We start from the raw sequence: 27,506 nt of genomic DNA on the forward strand, positions 1-27,506 counted from the left end.
ATGTGTTTAGGATCATTATCCTGTTGTAGAAGCCATCCTCTTTTCATCTTCAGCTTTTTTTTAACAGACGGTGTAATGTTTGCTTCCAGAATTTGCTGGTATTTAATTGAATTCATTCTTCCCTCTACCAGTGAAATGTTCCCTGTGCCACTGGCTGCAACACAAGCCTAAAGCATCATCGATCCACCCCCCTGCTTAACAGTTGGAGAGGTGTTATTTTCATGAAATTCTGCACTCTTTTTTCTCCAGACATACCTTTGCTCATTGTGGCCAGAATGTTATATTTTAACTTCATCAGTCCACAGGACTTGTTTCCAAAATGCATCTGGCTTGTTTAGATGTTGCTTTGCAAACTTCTGACGCTGAATTTTGTGGTGAGGACGCAGGAAAGGTTTTGCCCTAACAAGCTAATTAAGGTCTGAGACCTTGGTAAAAGTTATCTGAGCGCTCAAATCTCTTGGGGTGCCCAAATTTTTGCATGGTGCTCCTTTCCTTTTTTTCCCTACTCTAAAATTGTACAAAACAAAAATAATGCACTAAACTTGCTTAAAATGTTGAAAAGAACTTTTCATCTTTAACTTTATGACTTTTGGAGATCAGTTCATCTTCTACTCACTTAACTATTCACTGCAACAGAAATTTTGACCAGGGGTGCCAAAACTTTTGCATGCCACTGTACAATTTCAACATAACATCCCATTTCCTGTACTCAATACATGAATTACAAAGGCCAATGTATCAAAAGCTGTCTTTATGACCCTACCTACCTGTGACTCTCCTTTCAAGGAATTATTGATCTGTGTTCCCAGGTCCCTCTACCACACTCCTTAGTACCCTACTGCTCACCACGCAAGTTCTACTCTGGTTTGTCCTCCCAAAGACCTCACTCTGGTCTGTATTAAATTCCAACTGTTATTTTGCAGCCTAGTTTTCCAGCTGGTCCAGATCCCACTGAAAGCTCTGATAGTCTTCCTCACTGTCCACTACAACCTTAATCTTGGTGTCATTCGCAAATTTGCTGATCCAGTTTACCACATTATCATCCAGATCATTGATATATATATATATAACAAACAACAAAGGACCCAACACTGATCCCTGCAGTACACCACTAGTCACAGGCCTCCTGACAGAGGTGCAACCATCCACAACCACTCTGGCTTCTTTTGCAAAGCCAATGTCTAATCCAATTTACCACCTCATCTTCAAAGCCAAGTGAATGAACCTTGACCAACTTCCCATGTGGGACCTTGTCAAATGCTTTGCTGAAGTCCATGTAGACAACATCCACTGTCTTGACTTCATTAACTTTCCTGTTAACTTCCTTGAAAAACTCTATAGGATTGGTTAGACATGACCTACCATGAACAAAACCATGTTGACTATCCCTAATCAGTTTATCCAAATTCTTGCATATCTGGTCCCTTAGAATACATTCCAATAATTTTCCCACTACTACTGGTGTCAGGCTCACCAGCCTATAATCTCCTGTCTTATTCTTAAAGCTTTTCTTAAACAACAGAACAACATTAGCTACCCTCCAATCCTCCGGCACTTCACCTGCTGCTAAGGATGTTTTAAATATCTCTGCTAGAGCCCTTGCAATTTCTGTACTTGCCTCTCACATGATTCAAGGGAACACCTTGTCAGACCCTGGGATTTATCCACCCTAATCTGCCTCAAGACAGTAAACACCTCTCATCTATAATCTGTATAGAGTCCATGAACTCACTGTTGCTTTGCTCCACTTCTACAGACTGTGTCCATCTCCCGAGGAAATACAGATGCAAAAAAGTCCATACTATACTGTAGCTAGACATCCCAAGACACAAAGATGGAAAATCATAACATACTTAACATTATTAAACATATTTGTTGCTTTACCACAAAAGTGGTATTTGGCTGGTGGTCAAAGCTTGGTCAGAGACGTAGATTTCAAGAAGCCACTTAAAGGAAGAAGATAGAGAGGTGTAGAGATAGAACGTAATGGCTTTGGGTCTTAGATATATTATTAATTAGAGAGGATATCTTAATTCAATAAACTTAAGTAACTTGCAATCAAACCAGTGTAAACCTAGTTGAAGGTTTGACTGCACAGGCCACAAAAATTTAATGAGCTGAAATACAACACTCCACACTCCTTACCATATATGTTGTTTCCTTCGATCAATCCTTTCCCTCGTTCACCCACAACAACGCCATCAGAATAACCATAGCAGATGAGATTGTTTCTCAGAATGGGATCCCCTCCTCGTCGTATATCTGCACCTCCCCAGTGATTTTCACGTATAATATTTTCTAATAAGGAGTGAAACACATATAATTACAATAGCGACAAGACTGGATGAAACAGTAAACCACACCATGGGAAAATCTATCCATTCATCAATTGAAAATCACCTTCTGTCATTTGATAATGGAACTGGCAATGTTTAACTGTTGACATCCATCTGTAACAACAGGGGTTGAGACTCAGCATAAATTGGCATCGTATCGCCATACAGAACTATATATTACATCAAATTAGGAATGGTTTAGTAATCAAGGTGCATAGTACTGCACTGTGTCATTTAAACATCCAAGCCCATCTCGGTAACTTTTTATAAACCCTCTAACGTTCTTCAAAGTCTTTGCTCCTTTTCTGAAGGCTGTGACCACTGCAAGGACACAACAATTCTCCCTCTCCAAAATCAACAGTTTGTAAAATTGCAAACAGAAAGGTAAACCCCTATAACTGTGAACTCTTCCAAATCTCTTTGCAGTTCAGATCCTGCCCATCTGCAGTCTCCTAGTTTCATGTGCTCCATCACCAGTAATTGTACTTTAAATTACCTTCACCTTAGACCTTGCAAGACTTTCCCATCAGATATTGACCCAGCTTCCCTTTGAACACTACAACTGCATGCACCACCACTGCTATCTTGCAGTGCATTCCAATCACATTCTGCGTAGAGATGTTTTTCCTCACTTTTGCCTTTTTTATATCCCTTAGTTTTTGATCCCTCTGCCAACGGATTTTCAGAAGGCCTATGACAAAGTGCCATACATGAAGCTGTTAAACAAGATAAAAGTCCTTGGTAATACAGGAAAGATGGATTGAAGATTGGCTGAGTGACAGAAGGCAAAGAGTGGGACTAAAAGAGGTCTTTTCTGGATGGCTGCAGTGACTAATGGCGTTCTGCAGGGGTTGATGTTGGTATTGTTTCTTTTTATGTTATATATCAATGATTTGGATAACGGAATTGATGGCTTTTTTGGCCAAGTTTGTGGATGATACGAACATAGGTGGAGGGGCAGGCAGTGTTCAGGAAGGACAGAGAAATAGACAAAGAAGTGACAGATGGAATATCTTGTAGTGAAGTGCATAGTTATGTACTTTAACAGAAGGAATACAAGTGTAGACTATTTTCTAAAAGGGGAGAAAATTCACAAATCAGAGGTTTAAAAGGACCTGGGAGTCCTTGTGCAGGAATCCCTAGAGGTTAACTTGCAGACTGAGTCAATAGTAAAGGAAGGCAAATACATTGTCTGCATTTGTTTTAAGAGGACCAAAATATAAAAGCAAGGATGCAATACTGAGAATTTATAAGGCATTGGCTAGGCGGCACTTGGGTGTATTATGAGCAATTTCGAGCCCCGTACCTAAGAGGATGTGCTGCCATTGCACAGTGTCCAGAGAAGGTACATAAAGATTATCCTGGGAATGAAAGGGTTAATGTCTGAGGAGCGTTTGATGGTTCTGGGCTTGTACTCGCTGGATTTTAGAAGAATGAGGAGGTGGGGAAATCTCATTTAGGAACATAAAGTATAAATGGAAGTAGTCTGGGGAAAGAGTACTACACACAAAATACTGGAGGAACTCAACAGCTCAGGCAGCATCTGTCAAGAGGAATAAACAGTCAACATTTTGGACTGAGGCCCTTCATTAGGAGACAAACACCAGAGACACATGCAGATGCTGGAAATCTTAAACAACACATAGTTCTAATGAATCTGGCTTTTGAAAAGTTTGTGAATATCGAATCGGAACCCAGGCATTTCTTATAGTTCATAAATTGGATTTCAGAATGCTTTCCAGTATTAAGCCAGATAAATTTATCTGTTTTATAATACTGCAGAAAGTACCCAATTTCTTACAACAAATATTGCACCAGGGTGCTTTATTTAAATATTTACAGTGCCTATAAAAAATTATTCACTCCCCCTTGGATGTTTTAATGTTTTATTGTTTTACAACATTGAATCACAGTGGATTTAATTTGGCTTTTTTGACACTGATCAACAGAGAAACACTCTTTCATGTCAAAGTAAAAACAGATCTCTACAAAGTGATCTAAATTAATTAAAAATTTAAAACACAAAATAATCAATTGCATATGTATTCACCCCCTTCAAATCAGTATTTAGTAGATGCACCTTTGGCAGCAATTACAGCCTTGAGTCTGTTTGGATAGATCTCTATTAGCTCTGAACATCTGTACACTGCGATTTTTCCCATTCTTCTTTACAACCCTACTCAAGCTCTGTCAGATTGCATGGGGATTGTGAGTGAACAGCATTTTTCAAGTCCAGGCACAAATACTCAATTGGATTGAAGTCTGGACTCTTGACTTAGCTACTCCAGGACATTAGCTTTGTTGTTTTTTAAGCCATTCCTATGTAGCTTTGGCTTTATGCTTGGAGTTATTGTAATGTTGGAAAACAAATCTTCTCCCAAGTTTCAGTTCTTTTGCAGACTTCATCAAGTCTTCCTCCAGGATGTCCCTGTATTTTGCTGCATTAATTTTGCCCTCTATCGTCACAAGCTTTCAAGGGCCTGCTACTGTGAAACATCCCCACCACCATGCTTCACAGTGATGTGTGGTGTTTAGTTTTCACCAAACATAGCACTTAGTCTGATGGCCAAAAAGCTCAAGTTTGGTTTCATCAGACCATAGAACCACCTTCTAGCTGACTTCAGAGTCTGCCACATGCCTTCTGGCAAATGTGAGTTTTCTTCCCAACAGTGGATTTTTCTTTGTCACTTTCCCATAAAGCTGTGCCTGGTGAAGCACCCGGGCAACAGTTGTATGCGCAGTCTCTCCTATCTCAACAACTGAAGCTTGTATGGTGACCTCCCTCTTCTTGCATGGTCACTCAGTTTTTGAGGATGGTCTGCTTTGGGCAGATTTATAGCTGTGCCATATTCTTTCCATTTCCTGATGATTGACTCAACTGTACTCAGCAACTTGTAAATGTTCTTGTATCCCTCCCCTGATCTGGGCTTTTCAATAACCTTTTCGTAGAGTTGCTTGGAGTGCTCTTTTGTCTTCATGGTGTAGCTTTTGCCAGGATACTGACTCACCAGCAGTTGGACCTTCCAAATACAGTTGCATTTTTACTACAATCAATTGAAACACCTTGACTGCACACAGGTCTATATATAGCTAGGACAGTTTAACTAATTATTTGACTTCTAAAACCAATTGGCTGCACCGGTGATGATCTGGTGTGTCATATTTAAGGAGGTGAATACTTAAGCTATCAATTACTTTTGTCTTTTACATTTGCAATTAATTTAGATCACTTTGTAGAGATCTGTTTTCACTTTGACACAACATTGACACATTTTCGAATGAGGCTGGAGGCGACAATGATGCATTGATGCATTGCAACTCTGGTAGGGTTTGCAGGTCATTACTTCCTACAAAGCAAAACCCATTAGCATAAATGGCAGCAATACTTCACTACCAGATGAACTCAACGCTTTCTATGCCCGCTTTGAAAGGGAGACCACAACTACAGCTGTGAAGATCCCTGCTGCACCTGATGATCCTGTGATTTCTATCTCAGAGGCAGATGTTAGGCTGTCTTTAAAGAGTGAACCCTCGCAAGGTGGAAGGTCCCGATGGAGTACCTGGTAAGGCTCTGAAAACCTGTGCCAACCAACTGGTGGGAGTATTCAAGGACATTTTCAACCTCTCACTGCTACGGGCGGAAGTTCCCACTTGCTTCAAAAAGGCAACAATTATACCAGTGCCTAAGAAGAACAATGTTAGCTGCTTAAATGATTATCGCCCGGTAACACTCACATCGACAATGATGAAATGCTTTGAGAGGTTGGTTATGACTAGACTGAACTCCTGCCTCTGCAAGTACCTGGACCCACTGCAATTTGCCTATCGCCACAATAGGTTAATGGCAGACACAATCTCAATGGCTCTCCACAAGGCTTTAGATCACCTGGACAACACAAACACCTACGTCAGGGTGCTGTTCATCGACTATAGCTCAGCATTTAATACCATCATTCCCACAATCCTGATTGAGAAGTTGCAGAACCTGGGCCTCTGTACCTCCCTCTGCCATTAGACCCTTGGCTTCCTAATGGGAAAACCACAACCTGTGCGGATTGGTGATAACATATCCTCCTCGCTGATGATCAACACTGGCGCACCTCAGAGGTGTGTGCTTAGCCCACTGTTCTACTCTCTGTATACACATGACTGTGTGGATAGGCATAGCTCAAATACCATCTATAAATTTGCTGACAATACAACCATTGTTGGTAGAATCTCAGGTGGTGACGACAGGGCGTACAGGAGTGAGATATGCCAACTAGTGGAGTGGTGCCACAGCAACAACCTGGCAGTCAATGGCAGTAAGACAAAAGAGCTGATTGTGAACTTCAGGAATGGTAAGATAAAGGAACACATACCAATCCTCATAGAAGGATCAGAAGTGGAGAGAGTGAGCAGTTTCAAGCGGGTGTCAAGATCTCTGAGGATCTAACCTAGTCCCAACATATCAATGTAGGTATAAGATAAGCAAAACTTCATTAGGATTTTGAAGAGATTTGGCATGTCAACAAATACACTCAAAAACTTCTATAGATGTACCACAGAGAGCATTCTGACAGGCTGCATCACTGTCTGGTATGGGGGGGTGGGCTATTGCACAGGACCGAAAGAAGCTTCAGAGGATTGTAAATCTAGTCAGCTCCATCTTGGGCACTAGCCAACAAAGTACCCAGGACATCTTCAAGGAGCGGTGTCTCAGAAAGGCAGCTTCCATTATTAAGGACCTCCAGCACCCAGGGTATGCGCTTTTCTCACTGTTACCATCAGGTAGGAAGTACAGAAGACTGAAGGCACACACTCAGCAATTCAGGAACAACCTTTTCCCCTCCGCCATCCAATTCCTAAATGGACATTGAACCCTTTGACACTACCTCACTTTTTTTAAACATACAGTATTTCTGATTTTTGCATATTTTTTAATCTATTCAATATATATACCGTAAATTCCGGACTATAAGCCGCTACTTTTTTCCCCACGCTTTGAACACTGCGGCCTATACTACGGTGCGGCTAATGCATGTTTTTTTTCCATGCCGCCAAAAACATTTTGCCTCGTAACAGTAGACCAATAAAATTGATGAGTAGTTCACAGAGGTCCAATGAAATTGTACGATAAATCAAGCGCACTTTCACAATTAAATTATTGTAAATCAGTTATTTGTACTCACCCTTATCAACATGGAAAACACTCGAAGAAAAGCATATGATGCAGCTTTTAAGTTAAAGGCGATCAATCTGGCGGTTGAAGAAGGAAATCGAGCTGCTGCACATAATCTTGGCATAAATGAATCGATGGTGAGACGGTGGAGATGCCAGCGTGAAGAACTGAGTCAATGCAAAAAGACGACAAAAGCTTTCAGAGGTAATCATAGCAGATGGCCCGAACTTGAAAACTTTCTTGAAGACTGGGTTAACACACAGAGAGCAGGCGGCTGCGGTGTTTCCACCGTGCAGATCAGACTGAAGGCTAAAGCAATCACCACCAAAATGAAAATCGAAGATTTTAGAGGTGGGCCATCGTGGTGTTTTAGATTTATGAGACGAAAAGGCCTGTCCGTCAGGGTACGCACGACTCTGTGTCAGCAGCTCCCTCCCGACCACGAGGAAAAACTTGCTAACTTCCGCACATTCACTCAAACAAAGATAGTGGAGAATTCCATCGGGCCAGATGATATCATAAATATGGATGAAGTACCTTTGACGTTTGACCTGCCTCTCACTCGGACTGTTAATAAAAAAGGTGACTTGTCCATCACACTGAAAACAAGTGGCCATGAGAGAACGCATTTTACTTGTGTTCTGAGCTGCACAGCATCCGGACTAAAGCTTCCACCGATGGTGATTTTTAAGCGGCTGACAATGCCAAAGGAAAAATTCCCAAAAGAAATCATAGTGAAAGTCAATAAGAGAGGTTGGATGATGGAGAGTCTAATGAAGGATTGGCTGAGAGAGTGCTACGCCAAGCGACCAGGGGGATTTTTTCACAGAAAAAAAGCATTGCTCGTTATGGACAGCATGAGGGCCCATATAACAGATTCAGTGAAAGCTGCCATCAAGAGTACAAACTCAATTCCAGCTGTGATTCCTGGGGGCACCACAAAGTATTTGCAGCCACTGGACATCAGCGTGAACCGGGCATTTAAAGTGGCGCTGCGCGTTGAGTGGGAGACTTGGATGACGAGCGGCGAGAAATCCTTTACCAAAACAGGCCGCATGCGAAGAGCATCTTTAACACAAGTCTGCCAGTGGATCCTAAATGCGTGGAGCCGTGTCACAACATCCACCATCACCAACGGGTTTCGAAAGGCTGGACTGCTGCGTGATGAAGAGGACCGCGTGCGCTCAAGTGAGAGCGACAACGAAGAGACTGAAGTGAATGACGAGATCCTGAGGTTGTTCAATTCGGACACTGAAGAAGAGGACTTTGATGGTTTTAGTGCGCAGGAGGAAGATGAAGAAGGCGATCAATAACTTTTCCTGGTAGGCTGCAGTATATATATTTTTTTTACCAGTCGTTAGGAGATATTGGAATGTTGTTCGTGCACTGTTCAGTAAAAAAGTATATGCAACGTAATTTGTGTGTTACCGATACGTATGTATATTTAAAAGTAGCTGTGTTACAGGCACTGTTCGAGAAAAAGCATTTGCAATATGTATTTGTTTATGTTACCATACGGATTTAATTAAAAGTTAAAAAATCCTCACGTGTAATATCTTTCTGTGTAAATATCTCATATTACAACGTGGGACACCTGCGGCTTAAAATCCGGTGCGGCCTGTACAAGTACAAAATTGATTTTCTTTCTAAAATTAGAGCGTGCGGCTTTTAATCAGGTGCGCTCTGTAGTCCAGAATTTACGGTATATATACTGTAATTGATTTACTTATTTATTATTATTATTTTTATTTAATTTTTAAAAATCTTCTATTTTATGTATCGCATTGAACTGCTGCTGCTCAGTTAACAAATTTCACATCACATGCCGGTGATAATAAACCTGATTCTTCTTTTGATCATGTCAAAAAAAAAGCCAAATTAAATCCACTGTGATTCCATGTTGTAAAACAATAAAACATAAAAATTTCCAAGGTGGGTGAATACTTTTTATAGGCACTATATGTCTGGTTAAAAATGTCCAGTGCTTTACAAATTGTAAAGTTTCATACTAACCTAATATTTGGCCCCTTCCATTTTCATTCACTGCAACACCTGCAGCAAGTCCTTGATAGATGTGATTTCCACTGTAATAAGACAGATGACCAGCTAAATACATACACAATTAGGTGGTACTTATTTTATTTGCTTGGAGAGTGGAATTTTCTATTTCACCTGCATAGTAACTACTGGAATATACCTGGATTCCTTCATAGACACTTTTTTCTTCCTCCTTTAGATGTTTCTCATCTGAATCATGACACTGGGCAAATTGACCGAGCAAGTGAATAAGAGCTTCCATCTACATGTCACCTTTCCAAAACTGAGAACGTCTTAGAAACAATTATGTATTTCAGCCCCAACCCAGGCTGCAGGAAATATGGTACTGAACAAACTTATCAGCTGCGTGAATTTCTTCTTTGTATCACTATTTCTGAAGGAAAATTTTATGACTTGTGCTTATGTTATGCTTTATTATCTCAAGAAATAATTCATTGTTATTTTTTATAAATAACTATTCCGTATCCAAGTCAGAACTCAGTTTGGGAATACAGTCGGCCCTCCTTATCCGCAAGCGATTGGTTCCGGGACCCCTCGCGGATACCAAAATTCGCGGATGTTCAAGTCCCTTATTTAACCTGTCTCAGTGCGGTGGACCTTAGGACCCAGTGGAACCCCAGACCTTATTTAACCTGTCTCGGAGCGGTGGACATTAGGACCCAGCGGCGCAGCTCTGAATCCGCAGTGTTTCTGTTCACGAAAACGATCACGATTGAAAATAAAGTGGCAATAATAAAGCGATCGGAAGCGTTAGGCCACAGTCAGTCAACAATCAGAACAATTTTAAAGGATAAAGTGAGAAAGGCCCTGCTCTGATGAAAGCTACAATATTACTAGTAATGCAATGGTTTAATTATTGGGTTTTGGGTTTTTGATCCTCCACATCAACCCGGCACGGATGGAGAGCGCCCTCGGAAGCGATCTGTCACTGGATCGAACTTGGGAACTTCTGTTCCCGAGCCCGGTGTTGAAACATATGCTCTTAAGTGTTTTATATGCATAGAAAGGTAAAATATATACTATATACTAAGACGATACTATATACTAAGACTAACTGGCGCTAAATAATACCAGATGTACCTTTTCTGACTTACTTAGTAAGAGAACTTCTAATTTCTTTTTGATCCTGATCCACGATAACCCACACACATCCTCCCGTACACTTTAAATCATCTCTAGATTACTTATAATACCTAATACAATGTAAATGCTATGTCAAATAGTTGTTATACTGCATTGTTTAGGGAATAATGACAAGAAAAAAAAGTCTGTACATGCTCGAACAACAAGTGCTGGAAGAGCACTTCCGGGTTTTCTCGATTCGCGGTTGGTTGAATTCGTGCACGTGGAACTCGCGGATAAGGACGGCCGACTGTATACCATTGCATCTTTTCCAAACAAGAAAATATCAATGCTTTAAAACATCCAGGAAAATTCAGTAGAATGGCTATCATTAAGACTCCCAGACTTTGCCACAGATCTAAATGCACATCGTATCTTTACTCTGGTACTTGAACAGTAGGTGGAAAGAAAACAAGAACACATCTTGTGCAGATTACATTGAACTATTTATGATGTACAGAAAACAGGTAATGCAGCTGGAGATTTGTTGGTTCAGTATTTATTTGCAAGAAAAATATGATATTGATATTTGCACACTAAGTACTAAGCAATAAGAGAAAATCTGAAACACTGTAAATTTGCTTTAAAGAAACTCCAGATCATGCAAGAACATATCTACAATAGCAATCTGACACTACACAGACTCTGGAATCAGAGCAGTGTTCAAGAGATCAGGAACAAAGCGAAAGAAGCTGAAAGGGACACATATTATTGGATTACTCACCTTACCACTGGGTTTCCATTATACAAAATATAGATCCCAGCTTCTTTATTTCCATAGATACGATTACTGCGAATAATGCCTTTTCCATTCCCAAGCACAACAATTCCTGAACGATGGCCACTGTGTATCTGGTTGCACTGAAGAGCAAATTAAAAAGGGATAAACACCATAAATGAGTGGCATTGGTTGAATAGTATCACTTTGAGCTCTCTGTGCTGTTTCTTCCAAAGATACAAAGCCTTAACTAAATGAATTTTTGGCCATTACAAATTAGTTCTGATAAGGGCTCCAAAAACTCATTGATTAAACCTTCATGAAGAATCATTGAAAGGCATACTGTCAATGCCAGAATGGAACACATTTAGGGTACACATGAAACAAGGAATAATGGTGGGAGAATAGGGATATTAGAATGTTCCTACAGTGTGCATTTAAATTAAAAGCAAGCAAGTAACAACATGCTGAAGGAACCCAGTGGGTCACGCAGCATCTGTGGGAGGAATGAAATTGTTGACATTTTGGGTCAAAACCCTACAATATCACCAAGTGAGCTCCTCCAGCTCGTTTCTTTTTCGCTCCAGGTTCCAGCATCTGCTGTGTCTCATGTCCCTGCTACACAACACAAGCAAAATTGTTTTTCAAGTCAGTTGTGAAGGCGTTAACAAAGAGCCTCAAAGCCTATTGGTTCCCGTGGCCAGTCACTATCCAGGGTAATTCTTCCAAATATCATATGATATAGAATTAGATTTGTCTGCAATACAACACCACACAAAATCATAAATAACAAGCAAAATATTCTTACATACTTGAAAATAAATCTGACAAAACAGGTTAAATAATTTCTGCTTAAGATCAAATACTATTAACATTGATTCAATACAAAAAGCAATGGAAACAAAGAATCACACAATATCAAGTATTAATTACCAATATTAATGGATTCGCTCCCTTCCGGATATCAATACCAGCCTCTGAATTGGAATGGATGTTGTTATCTGCGATTAAACCTCCTGCCTCCAGTCGTAAAAAGATTCCTGATGCTTTACATTGACTAATTTCATTCTTTATCATTATAATCTAAGGAAGAAAGTCAGGATTATTGCTAGCCACTAATGTGAGGATATTTTATTAACAATAAAACACAAGAATTATCATGATAACAAGTTATTAACTACATTCTGTATCAATACATTAATTTAGTGAAAATCCAGCAGAGTCAGTTTTGACTAAATGAAAGCCCTCTCACACCCAATTCAGAAGGTTATTGTTTCTAGTGCCAGTAATTTAAGCCCGTGATCCAGGTTGGCATCAGTGCCTCACTGTGCTGAACTCCAACAAGAGCCATCTCTTACATAATATTTTAAACCAAGGTCCCCTCTCCAAAACCATTTCAGTCTTATAACCCAGTGAGAACTCATAAACTATATAAAAAGGCTGGTTTAAGATGATGCTGGAAAAGCTCTGCGATTACTTATCGGTGGCAAATAAAACAAAGGAAACAACTAAATACTTTATTAACACCTTTTCTGGTAAACCATCACTGAGAACAATAGCCTGCATCTTCCCTTTGGACTTGGAAGAGTTTTGATGTGGCAGAACCGAGGCAAGGCAAGGCAAAGTCGAGGCAGCATGCCTGTTGCCCAGAGCAAGTAAAGACCTGAGGTTCAATCGATTGAAGCTCTGGGCCAAATTGGAAAGGTCGGGTACAGGCCAAATTGAGGCAGCAGGGTCCAGGCCCAGGGCGTATCGAAGCAACAGAACCCAATGTTTGGATGATGATTTAAGTGCCAAGCCAGGGTGTCAGGCCAGTGGTGATATGGGCCGGTGCAGCTAGCTGCTCTGCAACACTTACTTGGCTCTGTGCTGAACTGAGGCCGTGGCTTCATGTCTGGATACACTCTCTGTCATAAACTTCAGTTCTGAAGGCCATTTACTTGCTTTTATTGTTTGCACGATTTGTACTTTTTTCCCTGCAAATTGGGTGTTGGGTGTTTTTTTTAAAATGGGTTCTTTTGGGTTTCTTTGCTTAGAGGCTGCCTGTAAGGACTTGAATCTCAAGAACATAGAACAGTACAGTGAATGAACAGGCCCTCCAGCCCACAATGTTGCGCCAAACAAGCTAAGAAGTGAATCAAAAAAACCCCCAAATCTAATCCCTCCTACCTACTCAACGCTCATATCCCTCCATCTTCCTCACATTCATGTGCCTGTCTAAATGTCTCTTAAGAGCCTCTAACATGCTTGCTTCTACCAGCAAACCAGGCAGCGCATTCCAGACATCCACCACTATCTGAGTAAAAAACTTACCCCTCCCATCCCCTTTGAACCTACTCCCTCTCAGCTTCAATGTATGTCGTCTAGTATTAGACATTACTACCCTGGGAAACAGATACTCCCTGTCCACTGTATCTCATAAATCTCTATCAGATCTCCCTTCAGCCTCCACCACTCCAAAGAAATCGTGATAGCCCATGCCCTCTAAGCCAGGCAGCATCCTGGTAAACCTCTTCTACAGCCTCTACAAAGCCTCGACATCCTACCTATAGTGGGGCAACCAGTATTGTACACCAGATGTGGCCTCACCAGAGTTTTATAAATTTGCAAGATAACCTCCTGACTTTTGAACTCAGTGCCCTGACTAATAAAAGCAAACCCACATCTGCATCTGATCTATATCACGCTGTATTCTTTGCCAGTCTTCTACACTATTAACAATTCCACCAATCTTAGTATCATCTCCAAATTTACCAACCCACCATCTACATTTTCATCTAGGTCATTTATATACATCACAAAAAGCAGAAGTCCCAGCACAGATCCCTGCAGAACTCCACTAATTACAGACCTCCAGCTTGACCAAGTACCCTCTGTCTTCTAGCCAGTTCTGAATCCTAACAGCCAATTCACCACAGACTCCATGTATCTTCATCTTCTGGATTAGCCTCGCTTGATAACATCCACTGCCCTACCTTCATCAATCTCATCATTTTGTCAAAAAAAACTGTCTCGTCACCTTGTTAAGGTTGTATACTGAATACATACTTTGATAATAAATGTACTTTGAACATCAAAAACTCTTCCTTTATGTATGGCAGCTGCACCTTCAGATGTCAAACTCTCTTCCTGATAAAATACTCCTCCTTCCAGACCTTCTTTACAGCCAACTCTTTGGTGTAGTCTTTGCTTATCATAATAGCTATTTCTTTGGTTCAGCTGTAATTTTTATGTGATTGTTGTGTTGTCAAACACTGTGAATAGTTGAGATAATAAAGTACTCTTCCTTTTCAAACTTGCCAAACCCCCTTCCTGCACACATCAGCAGTTGTAGCTGTTTCTGGGTATTGGCAGCTTGCTGGATAAAACTGACCCGAGACGCCTAATATGAGAATATCTTATGTATGAATAGAACATATAAAAGTGCAAAGGGATGTTCAAATCAGCTGCAAAGAATGCCTCTGTAACCAGGATTGTGTTTGCAAAAATTTTGTAATGAGCACAATTTTTTGTTAAACCTCAACTGTACCATGGTATCCTAAAATTACCAGTGAACAGTAAAAAGCTCTTGTAATGCACACTGATGAGTTATAGACTTGTGTACAGTACATAATTTCAAATTATTTAGATGATCTAAAATTTCAAAAACAATTACTGCAAGGCAGTAAAAAGAGGAATAACAAATATCAGATAGTGACAAGGATGAGTACCCGAATGAGAAAAGATCAGCTGGAGTTGCAACCACCTTGCACTGAACCTCATTGGGACTGAGGAATTGATTGTGGACTTCAGAAAGGGGAAGTTGGGGGAACATATATCAGTCCTTATCAAGAGATCAGAAGTGGAAAGGATGAGCAGTTTCTCAAGATTGATCCTGGGCCTAACTTACTGATGCAATTACAAACAAGGCATGCCAGTGGCTATATCTCATTTGGAGTTTGAGGAGATTATCTCTATTATGGGCACTTACCTCCCTGCTATCGAGGACATCTTCAAAAGATGTTGTCTCAAGAAGTAGGCATCCACCATGAAAGACTCTTACCATCTAGGACATCCCCTCTTTTCATGCTACCAGAAAGATGATACAGGAGTCTAAGATGCACACTCAGTGTTTTAGGAACAGCTTCTTCCCCTCCACCATCAGATTCTTGAACAGCCCATTGAAAGCTAACTCACTGTTTTGCTCTCTTTTTGCACTCTTTATTTGTTGTATATTCTAATTAGTGAATTTTATGTATTGCACTGTACTGCTGATGCAAAACAACAAATTTGCTGAAATATGTCAGTAATAATAAGCCTGATTCTGATATTATTGAACAATGTTGAGTTTGGCACCTTGTCAGAGGCATCTCCTTAGATTGACAGATATGGGAAATGAAATGCAACACAGAACAGTTGAGGTGAGGGGTGTCAAGAAGTAAGTAGAGGCAAAAGGAAGAGATAATACCTTTTTAAATTAGATACATAAGAAATAGGAGCAGGTGTAGGCCAGGGGTACTTGCAGGCAATTATATATAAATGTTTAGTGGCTGAATATGTTAACAAAGCAGTTAAAGAAACAAATGAGATGGACTGTGCGCAGAGTTAAGATGATGCCAAGTGGCTGTCTCTTCAAACTCATCTGTAAAAGCAGTTTAAACTCCTCTTTAATGTCTTTTTTCTTTCCTTTTCTAGGTGGTTGTGGTTCTATTTAGGTCCTGATCTGCAATTGGCACTCAAACTACGTTGTTTTTGACAGTGGATGAGTTCCCACTCCTGGAACTCGTCGGATGACTGTTTTCCAACATTCTCCAGGCGCAGCTTGGAAGATGGAGCCTCCAGGGTGTAGCCCTGTGGACGACTGATTCCAGGCCAGTGTTGCCGAATTGAGGGTTTGCAGGAGAAGGAACATCAGGATTTCACTGCGGCTGATGTATGGATGGAAGTCTCCAGCTGAGCAGTCATATTCAAAGGTCAAATTTAATGTCAGAAATGTATGCAATATACATCCTGAAATGGTCTTTTCATCGCAAACATCCAAGAAAACAGAGGAGTGCCCCAGGGAATGAACAACAGTTAAATGTGAGAACCCGAAAATCCCCCCCCAACTGCCCCCTCCCACATATAAGCGGAGCAACAATCCCCCTCCCCCCACCAGCAAAAAAACGCACATCGGTACCGTCACTGAGCCCAAGCGTGTGCTAAGCAATAGCAAAGACACAGACTAAAGTTACCCCAAAGGCTTTGCCTTTCATCCGAAATTTGACAACCCACAGGTTCTCTCTCTCCCTGGCAAGGGAGAGGGAGGTGTCCCTCATTTTCACTGTGAACGGGAGATATAACAACAACCCGCTGGTTTATGATGTTAAAAGTCCGTTTCGTTGCTTTTTCCAAGCTCTGTGTCTGAAGATCGCAAAGACCTCGGGTCTTCAGGCCCACAGCAAAAGATTTTCCAGTCTCTCCGACGACACACGGGTCTCCTGCCGTGACGCCGGCCCTCGATCTGCCTGTCTCCAGAGCCCAAGATCTTAGGCTTCCGAACACAATCGAGATTCTCAGGCCAAACCCTTGGCATGTTGAATAACAGCTAGTCGTGGAACCCCGAGAACAGGTCCCATTCCCGCAAAGAACCGAAGCCTGCATGTAACTCCAGATCAGGGTCTTCAAAAGAACCCTGAAAGGGAAAAATAAAGATATCAAAGGTAGAAATAGAGCTGTTTCTGAAGATGCAAGCAAAGGAGTTGCCGTCAGGCGCCATCATTCCTCCTAAACTCTGCCTCCATCACTCTTTCTTTCTCTCGATGGGGGGAGGTGGGGTGAGTTTGCTGCTGATTCTCACATTGGGAAACTCTGAATAAAAAAGTGGCACAGCAGACTGTAAAACTGAAATAGCGATTAAGTTTCCCCTTTTGCTGAAATGGGTGATATCTCTCTGTTCTTTGTCAGTGAAAAAGAGAGGGCCGTCGGCATGTCGAACTGTCGGGTAAACAATAGTCTTTTGTTGACTGCAGATCATGGTCTCTCTGAGTGCTTTGCTGTTGCTGGGCGGGTGGTGGGCTTTGATGCTTTTGTGCTGAAACGGGTGGGGGAGAGGGGAAGGTTGATGATTGCTGCTGCTTGAGCAAGGAGGGGTGTTTTAACATTTTTCTTTCTTTTGGGGTTCTGTTTTTTGTGGATTTCTGCTAAGACAAGTATTTCAGATTGTATTCTGTGTATATTCTCTGATAATAAGTGGAACCATTTGGAAGACCCACTTAGTAGGGTATAAAAGATGGGGTGCAATTCTAAGTTCATAAAGGACTCTGCATTAAAATACCTGTCAAAACCCTCCAGCCTAATCCTTTTTTTAAAAAATAAAAGGTTCAAGTCAAAATATCATCACAAATATGAAGACATTAAAGACTGGGAAATGAGGGAAAAAGATGAATAATTGAGGATTTAGTTGAAATACTTCGGTCAAAATTGTTTTTTCCCTCCAATGGCCAGAAATTAGAGACAGAATCAATCTACCTTTATGGAGCACTTTCACATCTTCAGAATATCCTAAAATGCTTCATGAATGAATTTACTTTTAAAGGAAAAATCATCTTCCACTACATTGATGAAGCCTTTGTTAATGCTTCATCTGAAAGAAGGCACTTCCAAATATGCAGTGCTTGTATGATTAAAAGATGCATTCAACCTGGAATGAGACCTCAAACCACAGAGTCCAACTTCGAGGCAATTTTATTACCAACTCAACTTCTTGTTTTATTCACTCAGTCACTTTATTAGTTATACCTGCTTGGTGATGCAAATATCCCATCAGTCAATCATGTGGCCACAGCTCGATGCATAAAAGCATGTAGACATAATCAAGAAGTTGAGTTGTTCAGACCAAATATCAGAATGGGGAAGAAATGTGACCCAAGTGACACTGACCATGGAATGATGGTTGGTGACAGACAGGGTGGTTTGAGTATCTCAGAAATTGCTGATCTCCTGGGATTGACTGATTTTTTTTTAAACACATCAATTTCTTGAGTTTACAGAAATAATGCATAAAACAAAAGAAAAAATCCAATGAGCAGCAGTCCTGCGGGTAGAAATACCTTGTTAATGAGAGAAGTCAGGGGAGAATGGCCAGACTGGTTCAAGCCGACAGAAGATGACAGTAACCACGTGTTAGAAAAGCAGTGGGCAGAACAGCATCTCTGAATGAACAACAAGACGGGCCTTGAAGGTAACTAATAAAGTAGCCACTGAGTGCAAAGATCCACTTACCTATTTGACTGTAACTCAATGGTGTATATTGGGCATCTTTCTCTCTGAGCAGTAATTCCTCTTTACCAGTGTTCCAAATTTAATGATGTCTCTTTTTGAAACAGTGTTGCTCTCATAAGCTTGTTCAAATAATCTGAATCATTATACCCAGTAAATCCTACACACGATTTCAAACTGTTCCTAACAACATAAAATTGACCTAAAACATCCAGAAGCACGCATCTGGTGGCACTGTCTAAATTCTTCCTCTACAGTATCTTGTCAATAGCACTACTTTTAACGTTATTCCAATTTCAGTAATTGAATATCCTGAACAAATCACCAATGTTATCATGAATTTGATTCTCTCAATACATCATCTCATAAAAACTTAAATACCAGAAGCATAGGGTCTCCTGTAACCTGTGCAAATAAATTAGATGCACTCCTGGCCTCAATTACAGAACCAGTATATTGAAACAAAATTTAGACATTTACAAAGCACAAAAATCAAAAGCAAAAAAAATCTTCACCACCTATTTCTCCTATCTTACAATTGCTTGGTTTTTTAAACCCTTTAGTCCAAGCTCATACATAATATGTTATGCAACTACATTTAGCCAGTATAACATGCTGGCTCCAGTGTGTTATTTGTGCCCTACGGGGCAAATGTTTTGTGGGGCTCTGCTCCCTGTTCCAAGAATTTAAATTGGATGATTATAAGAGCATTAACAATTATAAGAGAAGGGTTTAAGCCATAACTGCAATTTTTCCTAGAACCACTAATAAACTCTATTCCTAAGGTATATCCTACACTGCACTACTATACGAGGAGATAGCACAAGAACATGATGCTGTATTTCAGATATGATGGTAAATACTATATAGCTTCAAAGGTGATGTAAACAAAGCCAACACAGTACTTGCTATCAGAATCAGAATCAGTTTACGATCACCAACATGTGTTATAAAATTTGTTGCTTTGCAGCAGCAATATATTGCACTACATAATACAACTATACACTTAAGTATATACAGGTGTCCCCCGGTTTTCGAACGTTTGCTTTACGACAACTCGCTGTTATGAAATACCTACATCAGTACCTGTTCTCGCTAACCAAAGAGGATTTTCACTTTTACGAAAAAAAAGATGCCCGCTTTATATGTGTGTTTACCCCAAGAAAGACTACAATGACCGTGAAACCTTGTGCGGGCAGTTGATTGTGTACGTACGTATGCGTGTACGTGCGTAGGCGTGTACATGCCAATTTTTTTCCTCCAAATTGATTTTGGCTCGCTGTCTTCCCGATCTTGATAAGTTAAACTACACTGTACATATAATATTTCTACTTTATATAGTGTGTATATTTATCATATCATTCCTGCTTTTACTATATGTTAGTGTTATTTTAGGTTTTATGTGTTATTTGGTTTGATCTGGTAGGTTATTTTTTTGGGTCTGGGAATGCTCAAAAATTTTTCCCATATAAATTAATGGTAATTGCTTCTTCGCTTTATGACATTTCGGTTTACAAACACTTCCACAGGAACGCTCTACCTTCGGATTGTGGGGGAAACCTGCATTTTAAAAAACTAAATTAAATAAATGGTGCAAGAAGAGAGAAAAATACTGAGTTAGTGTACATGGGCTCATCATTTATTCAGAAACCTGATGGTGGAGGGAAAGAAGCTGTTCCTGAAATGCTGAGTGTGCATCTTCAAACTTCTATACTGCCTCCTTGATGGCAGCAATGAGAAGGGAGCATGTCCTGGGCGATGTGGGTCATCATGATGGATGCTGACTTTGTCAGATGTTGCTTCTTGAAGGTGTCCTGGATGCTGGGGAGGCTAGTGCCCATTATGGAGCAGGCTGACTACAACTTCCTGCAGTTTTTTCAGATTCTGTGTAGTGGCCACTCCACACCAGTCACGATGCAACCAGTTAGAATGCTCTCCATGGTGGCTGGGTTCTGTCAGAGCCCATGATCTACGTTCTTCACGGGCGGCGGGTTCTTGCTCTTCAGAACTCACCAAGAGACTTGTGCTTTGGTATCTCCAGGTGAAGCTTCGAAGATGTGCACTTTTGGGATGTATCCTTGTGGATGACTGGATTCCTCACCGATGTCGCCGATTGAAGCTTGGCGGGAGATCGAAGCGTCGAGACAGTGGGCATGGCTGTCAGAGGCCTCTGAACTCGAGTGATCTCTTTCCCTTTCCAATGGTGAGATACAGTCTGCTGATTCTCACCTCAGGGGAACTCAAATTAGCCATGCTGCGGACTGCAACATTGAAATGGCGAGCTGTTGGTTTCCCCTTTTGCTGTGGTAGGAGTGAGTATCTCCCTCTCTCTCCCTCATTAGTGGGGGGGGGTCCATTGATTTTGCAGTGTTGGGATGGAGTCGAGATCACAGTCTCTGGGGACGCTGTTGCTTTCATGGTGGGTGGTGGGTGTGATGCTTTTTGCTGGATCAAATGGTGGGAGGGAGGGTTGATGTTTTAATGCTGCCTGTGTGTGGGAGGGGAGAGGGGCCTTGGAGTTCTAACGTTGTTCTGTCATTTATTCTTTGGTTTCTTTTTCTCTCTGTTTCGTGGATGTCTGCATAGAGTAAGAATTTCAGGTTATATACTATATAAATTCTCTGACACTAAATTCAACCATTGAAAAATAGCCACTGTCGAGTCTTCATCGTAATTGCATCAATGTGTTTGGTCTAGGATAGATCCTCAGAGATGCTGACACCGAGAAACTCGAAACTGCTCACCCTTTCCACTTCTGATCCCTCGGTGAGGACTGGTGTGTTCCCTCGACTTCCCCTTCCTGAAGTCAATAAGATTTACTGGCAACCATCAACTATTAAATTAGCCGATCACCTGTACAGTGCTGTTTCTGAGATATTGCTGGTAAAAACTGGCTGCAGTTGTTAAGGTTACCTTACAACAGTCACCGTACTACAAAAGTATTCCAGTTACCTATGAGAGACCATGAGACTATGATACCATGAGAGAAAGAAAGAAGTTTGATCAATTCATTTAATAAATACACTGCTAGTTTTAAAATTCTAAGTCACAGTACACATTAACCTTTTGAACTTATCTTCTACCAATATACCACTGAATGGACTACCTCTGCTTCTCAGATTGTCAACAGCTGCTTTTTGCCATTAAACCATATGCTCAATGTTTGGTACAGATCAGACAGACAAAATCCTGGACTTTAGAAACATCTTTCCTAAATGTATTAACCTATAAGTTTCTTTGATGTCATTATAATTCACAACCCTGTTCATTTGCTCATATCACACCACTTTAAATATTTCTCAAGTGCTCCCTAATGCTCTTTCCAATTATCTTAATTCTGCATTGCTATAAATTTTTCAACATATTCCCTCATCATAATATCAAGCCACTCAATTTCAAATGCCTCAATTATATCACCCTCAGCCTATTCTAAGAGAAACAACCCCAGCTTTTCTCCAGTTATGCGGCACAGAAATGGGCCCATTGGCCCACAACATCCAAGCCGGCCTTTTTATCCTTCTACATCAATTGCATTTGCCGATATTAGGTATAGAGCCTTCTACCTGCTCAGGAGCTTGTCTAAATGCCTGTTAAATGTATAATTGTATCTGATTCAACCACCTTCTCTAGCAGTGTTCCCAAAATCAACCAATCTCTGTAAAATAAAACTTACCCCTCAGATTCCCTTCAAAACTCTTTCCTTTCACATTAAACCCATGTCATCTGGCTTTGATACTCTTAGCTTGTGAAAAAGACTATCTACCCTCTCTATGCCTCCTGTAGTTTAGAGACCTCGATCAAGTCATCCCTCAGCCTCCTTTGCTCCAGGGAAAACAAGCCCAGCCTATCCAATCTCACCCCGTAACTAAGACCACCATTCCAGGCAACGTCCGTCTGAAACAGTGACATACATGACCAAGAAAGTGTACCAGTGCCTCTATTTCCTCAGGACACAAAAGAAATTTGGCATGTCCCATTGACCCTCACTAATTTTTATTGATTAACATAGAAAGATTCCTATCTAGATATATCATAGCTTGATGTAGTAACTGTGCTGCCAAAGACAAGAAACTACAGAGAGTTATGGACACAGCTCGGCATAGTCATGGAAACCAGCCTCCCCGGCATGGTCTCTCTCTACACTTCTCTCTGCCTTTGTAAAGGAGCCAACATAATTAAAGACCTCTCCCATCCCAGACATTCTTCTCTCCCTTACCACTGGGCAATATTAGATTGCCCAGTGCAAGGTTCAAGTGCAGCTTTTACCCCACTGTTATGAGGCTACTGAATCGACCTCTTGTATGTCAAGATGGACTCCTGACCTCACAATCTTCCTTGTCATGGCCTTGCATCTTATTGTCTGTCTGTACTGCACTTTCTCTGTAACATTTTATTCTGATTCTGTTATTGCTTTTCTATTGTACTACCTCAGCATACTGATGTACTGCAGCAACCTGTATAGATCAAATGCAAAACGAAGTTTTTCACTGTATCTTGGTACATAACAATAATAAATCAATTTACAAATCCCGGTGAATCTCCTTTGCACTGTCTCTCCAGCCGACCACGTTCCTCCTACGGTGTGCTAACAAGAAATGCACACAACAGTCCAAGTGTGACTGTTCTGTAAAATTCCAACGTCATGTCCCAATTTCTTATATTGTATAGTCTGAGCTGTGAAGGCAAGCATGCCATATGATCTCTTCACCACCTTATGTACTTATTCTGCTATTTTCAGTAAAACCCGGTTCTTGAACTCCAAGGTCCCTCTGTTCATCAACATCCCTTAACAAACACTCAGCACTTCCACTACCTGCCCAGTCTCAGTTCCTTGGATCAGATCAAGTGCTGCCCTATCTATAGTAGGACTATCTATATATTGTGCCACAAAACATTCTTTGAAGGGCTTGACCAATTTTGCCCTATCTAGCTCCCTGCACGAATGCAATTCCATTCAATATAGGGAGAATTAAAATCCCACACTATAACCACCCAATTGATCTTACACCTTTTCCCTCCTCACCACATAACTTCAACACCTCATTAATAATGTTCAACTAAATACCCTTGGAACTTTTTCCAAGTGTGTTACATTTGGTGTGAATTCCTTTGCTTTGTACTCTACTCTTGTACTAAAAAAGTTAAAAATGCAATATGATCTTCTTTAAAATCAATTATGTCTGACATGCTCAAAGATTTGGATATACAGTTCATATTATTTCTTACTTTCCCTTCCATACTTTCACCAGGACACCCCCCATGGTGTTTTTTCCCTTCCTCCTCACGGTTCACATTGCATTTTTTGTGCCATTAATACATAATGAAATTTGTAAATAGCAAGTATTGATGATGGCCCCATGCAAATATCAAATTAAATTCTTTTCTTGGATCTCCAGAGTAACACAATGAATCTTACCCATCCCATTGATGTTCCAGCACTAATGTAAAACGTTGCACCTGAATCATTTCCTGACCTGTAGACAAAAATAGGTACATTCTATCTCTTCCCAGTATAGGTTTAGAAGCTGTGTGTCCTTTATCTTCCTAAGTAAAAGGAGCAAAACCTATCAAACAACTTGAGATGAAAAACTAGAGGCAGACTGTTAAATTGTAATGCATTAATAATATTGATTTAAGAGCTGGAGAATCAAGATATTAAAACTTACAACCTCATCCAGCTGCTCTTAAAATCTTTACTCTCAGTTATACCTTGGCATTTTGGATGCCCCGCACAGCATAGCTGAGGTTTCTGAAGATGTTGCATTCCAGTCTAGCTTGCCCTTGACTACAAATAAACACTCCACCCTTTCCATCCCGAAAAAGGCACTTCCGGATTAAACAGCCCTGCAGGGTACTGGCAAGAATCTGAGCCTCTTTATCCTTCTGCAACTCCTTCTGCAGAGTTTTCAACTCTAAATCCATCTGCAGAAGATCTGTCCCCTTCTTCTGAAGTCTGGGTGGATTAGTCCTTGACAACAAGCGACTCAGGCCATGGGACTGGTAAGAAAGTTTATACACAGATTGCTCCTCATCTTCATTCTCGCTGCTTGTGCTCATTTCATTGTCACTGTAATCAGTGTCCATGGTCACCACCTCCCCATCACAATGATTTCCTTTCAGAATACATCTTTCCCTGTTGTAATGACCATCTTTTGTGTAGGACGTCTGGAAATTTTGAGTGGAGTTCTGCTGTAAACCATTCTCATTCGACTGAAAAGTTTCCAAGTTGCTTGGTGAATTCTGACAGTGATTTCTGGAGTTACAAGTAGTTGATTGAGCTTGGCCTGGTGAATTCAAAACAGATTTGGATTTGGCAGCAACTGCCAAGTGCTTGCAGGCCCAATTTCTGTCAGTTGCACCAGGGCCTGCCACACTCACCGATGTACTCTCACTCCCAATGAATTCTGAGTTTTCAATTATGCTAAGGGCTACGTTGTGGAAGTTGATGCTGGACTGGCTAAAAGTACAAAACTTCACCTGGCAGGTCCCGGGTGCATGGATATGTAGCTGCCCATTCTCTACATTGCAGTTATCAAGTTGGATGTGGCCGGAAAATGTCTGTTGATTAAAAAAAAATGACAGTCAGTTTGTGCATATCAGTTATTTCACATTAAATTACTAAGATTGCTCTTCTCAAATTTTTTTTTGTTCTCAGAATGAGGTAACACGAAGTAACAATTCTTGCCCATTTTTGGCTGGTTGGAATTAACCACATTAAATGCTGCTGAAGCCATGCTGATCCATAATTTATTGGAGCGGCAGACCGCCCTTCTCAAAGGGGAACCCACTTGTTTTCTGAACAAACTGGCATCTTTGGACACTTTCGAGGCTCACACCCACAGAGGACAATGTTTAGAAACATAGAAAACCTACAGCACAATACAAGCCCTACAGCCCACAATGCTGTGCCGAACATGTACTTACCTTAGAAATTACCTAGGGTTACCCATGGCCCTCTATTTTTCTAAGCTCCATGTACCTATCAGAGTCTCTTAAAAGATTCTATTGCAGGGATGGCCAAGCTATGACGCATGCGCCAGAAGTGGCGCGTTGGATGATTAGAAGTGGCACATTGTGGCACAGTGATAATAATAAAAAAGTAAGCCTATTCATGCAAAAAATATTAACCAAAACCCGATTTGTAGAAAAAAAATCTGTAACAGGAATCCAAGTAGCTTAGAGCTAGAAATGGGTTTTACTGAGAATAAATCTAAAACTTAGCAATTATTCTTAGCGATTTTGTTATTTCATGCACATCTTTTGGCGAATGTTATCTTCTTTCACATTAATCTGTTTTCAATTTTTTAAAATGTTCAATGAGTGAAACTAGGAAAGAAGGATTTTTGTTCTGCAGTCATTCCATAATTGTTCAATACATGTTTGATTCAATACATGATTGACGCATATGACAAAATATTAATAGGTGGAGATTTTAATTTTTGTTTAGACCCAGTTTTAGATAGATCAACAAATGTTGTTACAAAATCAAAAGTAGCAAAATTAACTTTATTATTGATGAAAGATTTAAATTTGATTGATATATGGAGAAAAATTAATCCAAAAGAAAGAAATTATTCATTTTATTCAAATAGACATAAAACTTATTCAAGGATAGATTTTTTTCTATCATCAACAAATATTCAAGACAGAGTGAAAAATATGGAATATAAAGCAAGAATATTGTCGGATCATTCCCCCTTGATAATGACAATGATAATGATGGATAAAGAGGAATCGATTTACAGATGGAGATTTAATTCAATATTATTAAAACATCAAGATTTTTGTGATTTCATGAAAAAGCAGATTCAGTTTTTTTTAAGATACAAATTTACATTCAGTTGATGATAAATTTATAGTATGGGAAGCAATTAAGGCATATTTGAGAGGTCAGATAAGAAGTTATACTTCTAAAATTAAGAAGGAATATATGGTAGAAACAGATCAATTGGAGAAAAAGATTACAAAATTAGAAAAAGAATCTCAAAGATATATGACAGAAGAAAAAAGAAGACAACTTGTTAACAAGAAGTTACAATATAATACACTTCAGACATACCGAACAGAAAAAGCAATTATGAGAACTAAACAGAGATATTACGAACTAGGTGAAAGATCACACAAGATTCTTGTTTGGCAGTTAAAAACAGACCAGACTTCCAAAACGATAAATGAATTTAGAACAAGTGTAAATAAAATTACTTATAAATCTTTAGAAATTAATGAAATTTTTAAGAATTTTTATTCTGAACTGTATCAATCAGAATCACAAAATAATAATGTTGAGATAGAAAGGTTTTTATCACAAATAACTCTTCCAAAATTGAATTCGGAAGAACAGAAGGGATTAGATATGTCTTTTACATTAAAAGAGGTCGAAGAAGCTCTAGGATCACTTCAGAGTAATAAATCCCCAGGAGAAGATGGTTTTCCGCCTGAATTTTACAAAAAGTTTAAAGATTTACTAATTCCTCCTTTTATGGAGTTAATACACCAAGCGGAAAGAACGCATAAACTTCCAGAATCTTTTTCGACAGCTATTTTAATAGTATTGCCAAAAAAAGATATAGAGATCTTTTAAAGCCAACATCATATAGACCTATTTCTTTGCTGAACACCGACTATAAAATAGCAAAAATTTTATCTAATAGATTATCTAAATACTTACCAAAATTTAATACATATGGATCAAACAGGATTTATCAAAAATAGACAATCAGCAGATAATGTAACTCAGTTACTTAGTATAATTCATCTGGCACAAAAGAGGGAGGAAATGAGTGTGGCAGTTGCTTTAGATACAGAAAAAGCATTTGATAGATTGGAATGGGATTTTTTATTTAAGGTATTGGAAAAGTATGGGTTAGGAAAA

General features: G+C 40.0%; 1 protein-coding gene across 1 annotated transcript in view; it reads right to left on the reverse strand.

The window, feature by feature from the left end:
• fbxo10 (F-box protein 10) overlaps positions 1 to 27,506 on the reverse strand; it is a 115,804-nt gene that overhangs the window by 39,447 nt on the left and 48,851 nt on the right. Inside the window, exons 3-7 of the mRNA XM_073024100.1 lie at positions 24,344 to 25,192; positions 12,329 to 12,478; positions 11,402 to 11,538; positions 9,511 to 9,581; positions 2,146 to 2,298 (exon numbers count right to left, since the gene is read on the reverse strand). Of these exons, the coding sequence (XP_072880201.1) occupies positions 2,146 to 2,298; positions 9,511 to 9,581; positions 11,402 to 11,538; positions 12,329 to 12,478; positions 24,344 to 25,192 (1,360 nt within the window). The remainder of the gene's footprint in view (positions 1 to 2,145; positions 2,299 to 9,510; positions 9,582 to 11,401; positions 11,539 to 12,328; positions 12,479 to 24,343; positions 25,193 to 27,506) is intronic.

This window comes from Hemitrygon akajei, chromosome 2, assembly GCF_048418815.1.
Source record: "Hemitrygon akajei chromosome 2, sHemAka1.3, whole genome shotgun sequence".
NCBI lineage: Eukaryota > Metazoa > Chordata > Chondrichthyes > Myliobatiformes > Dasyatidae > Hemitrygon > Hemitrygon akajei.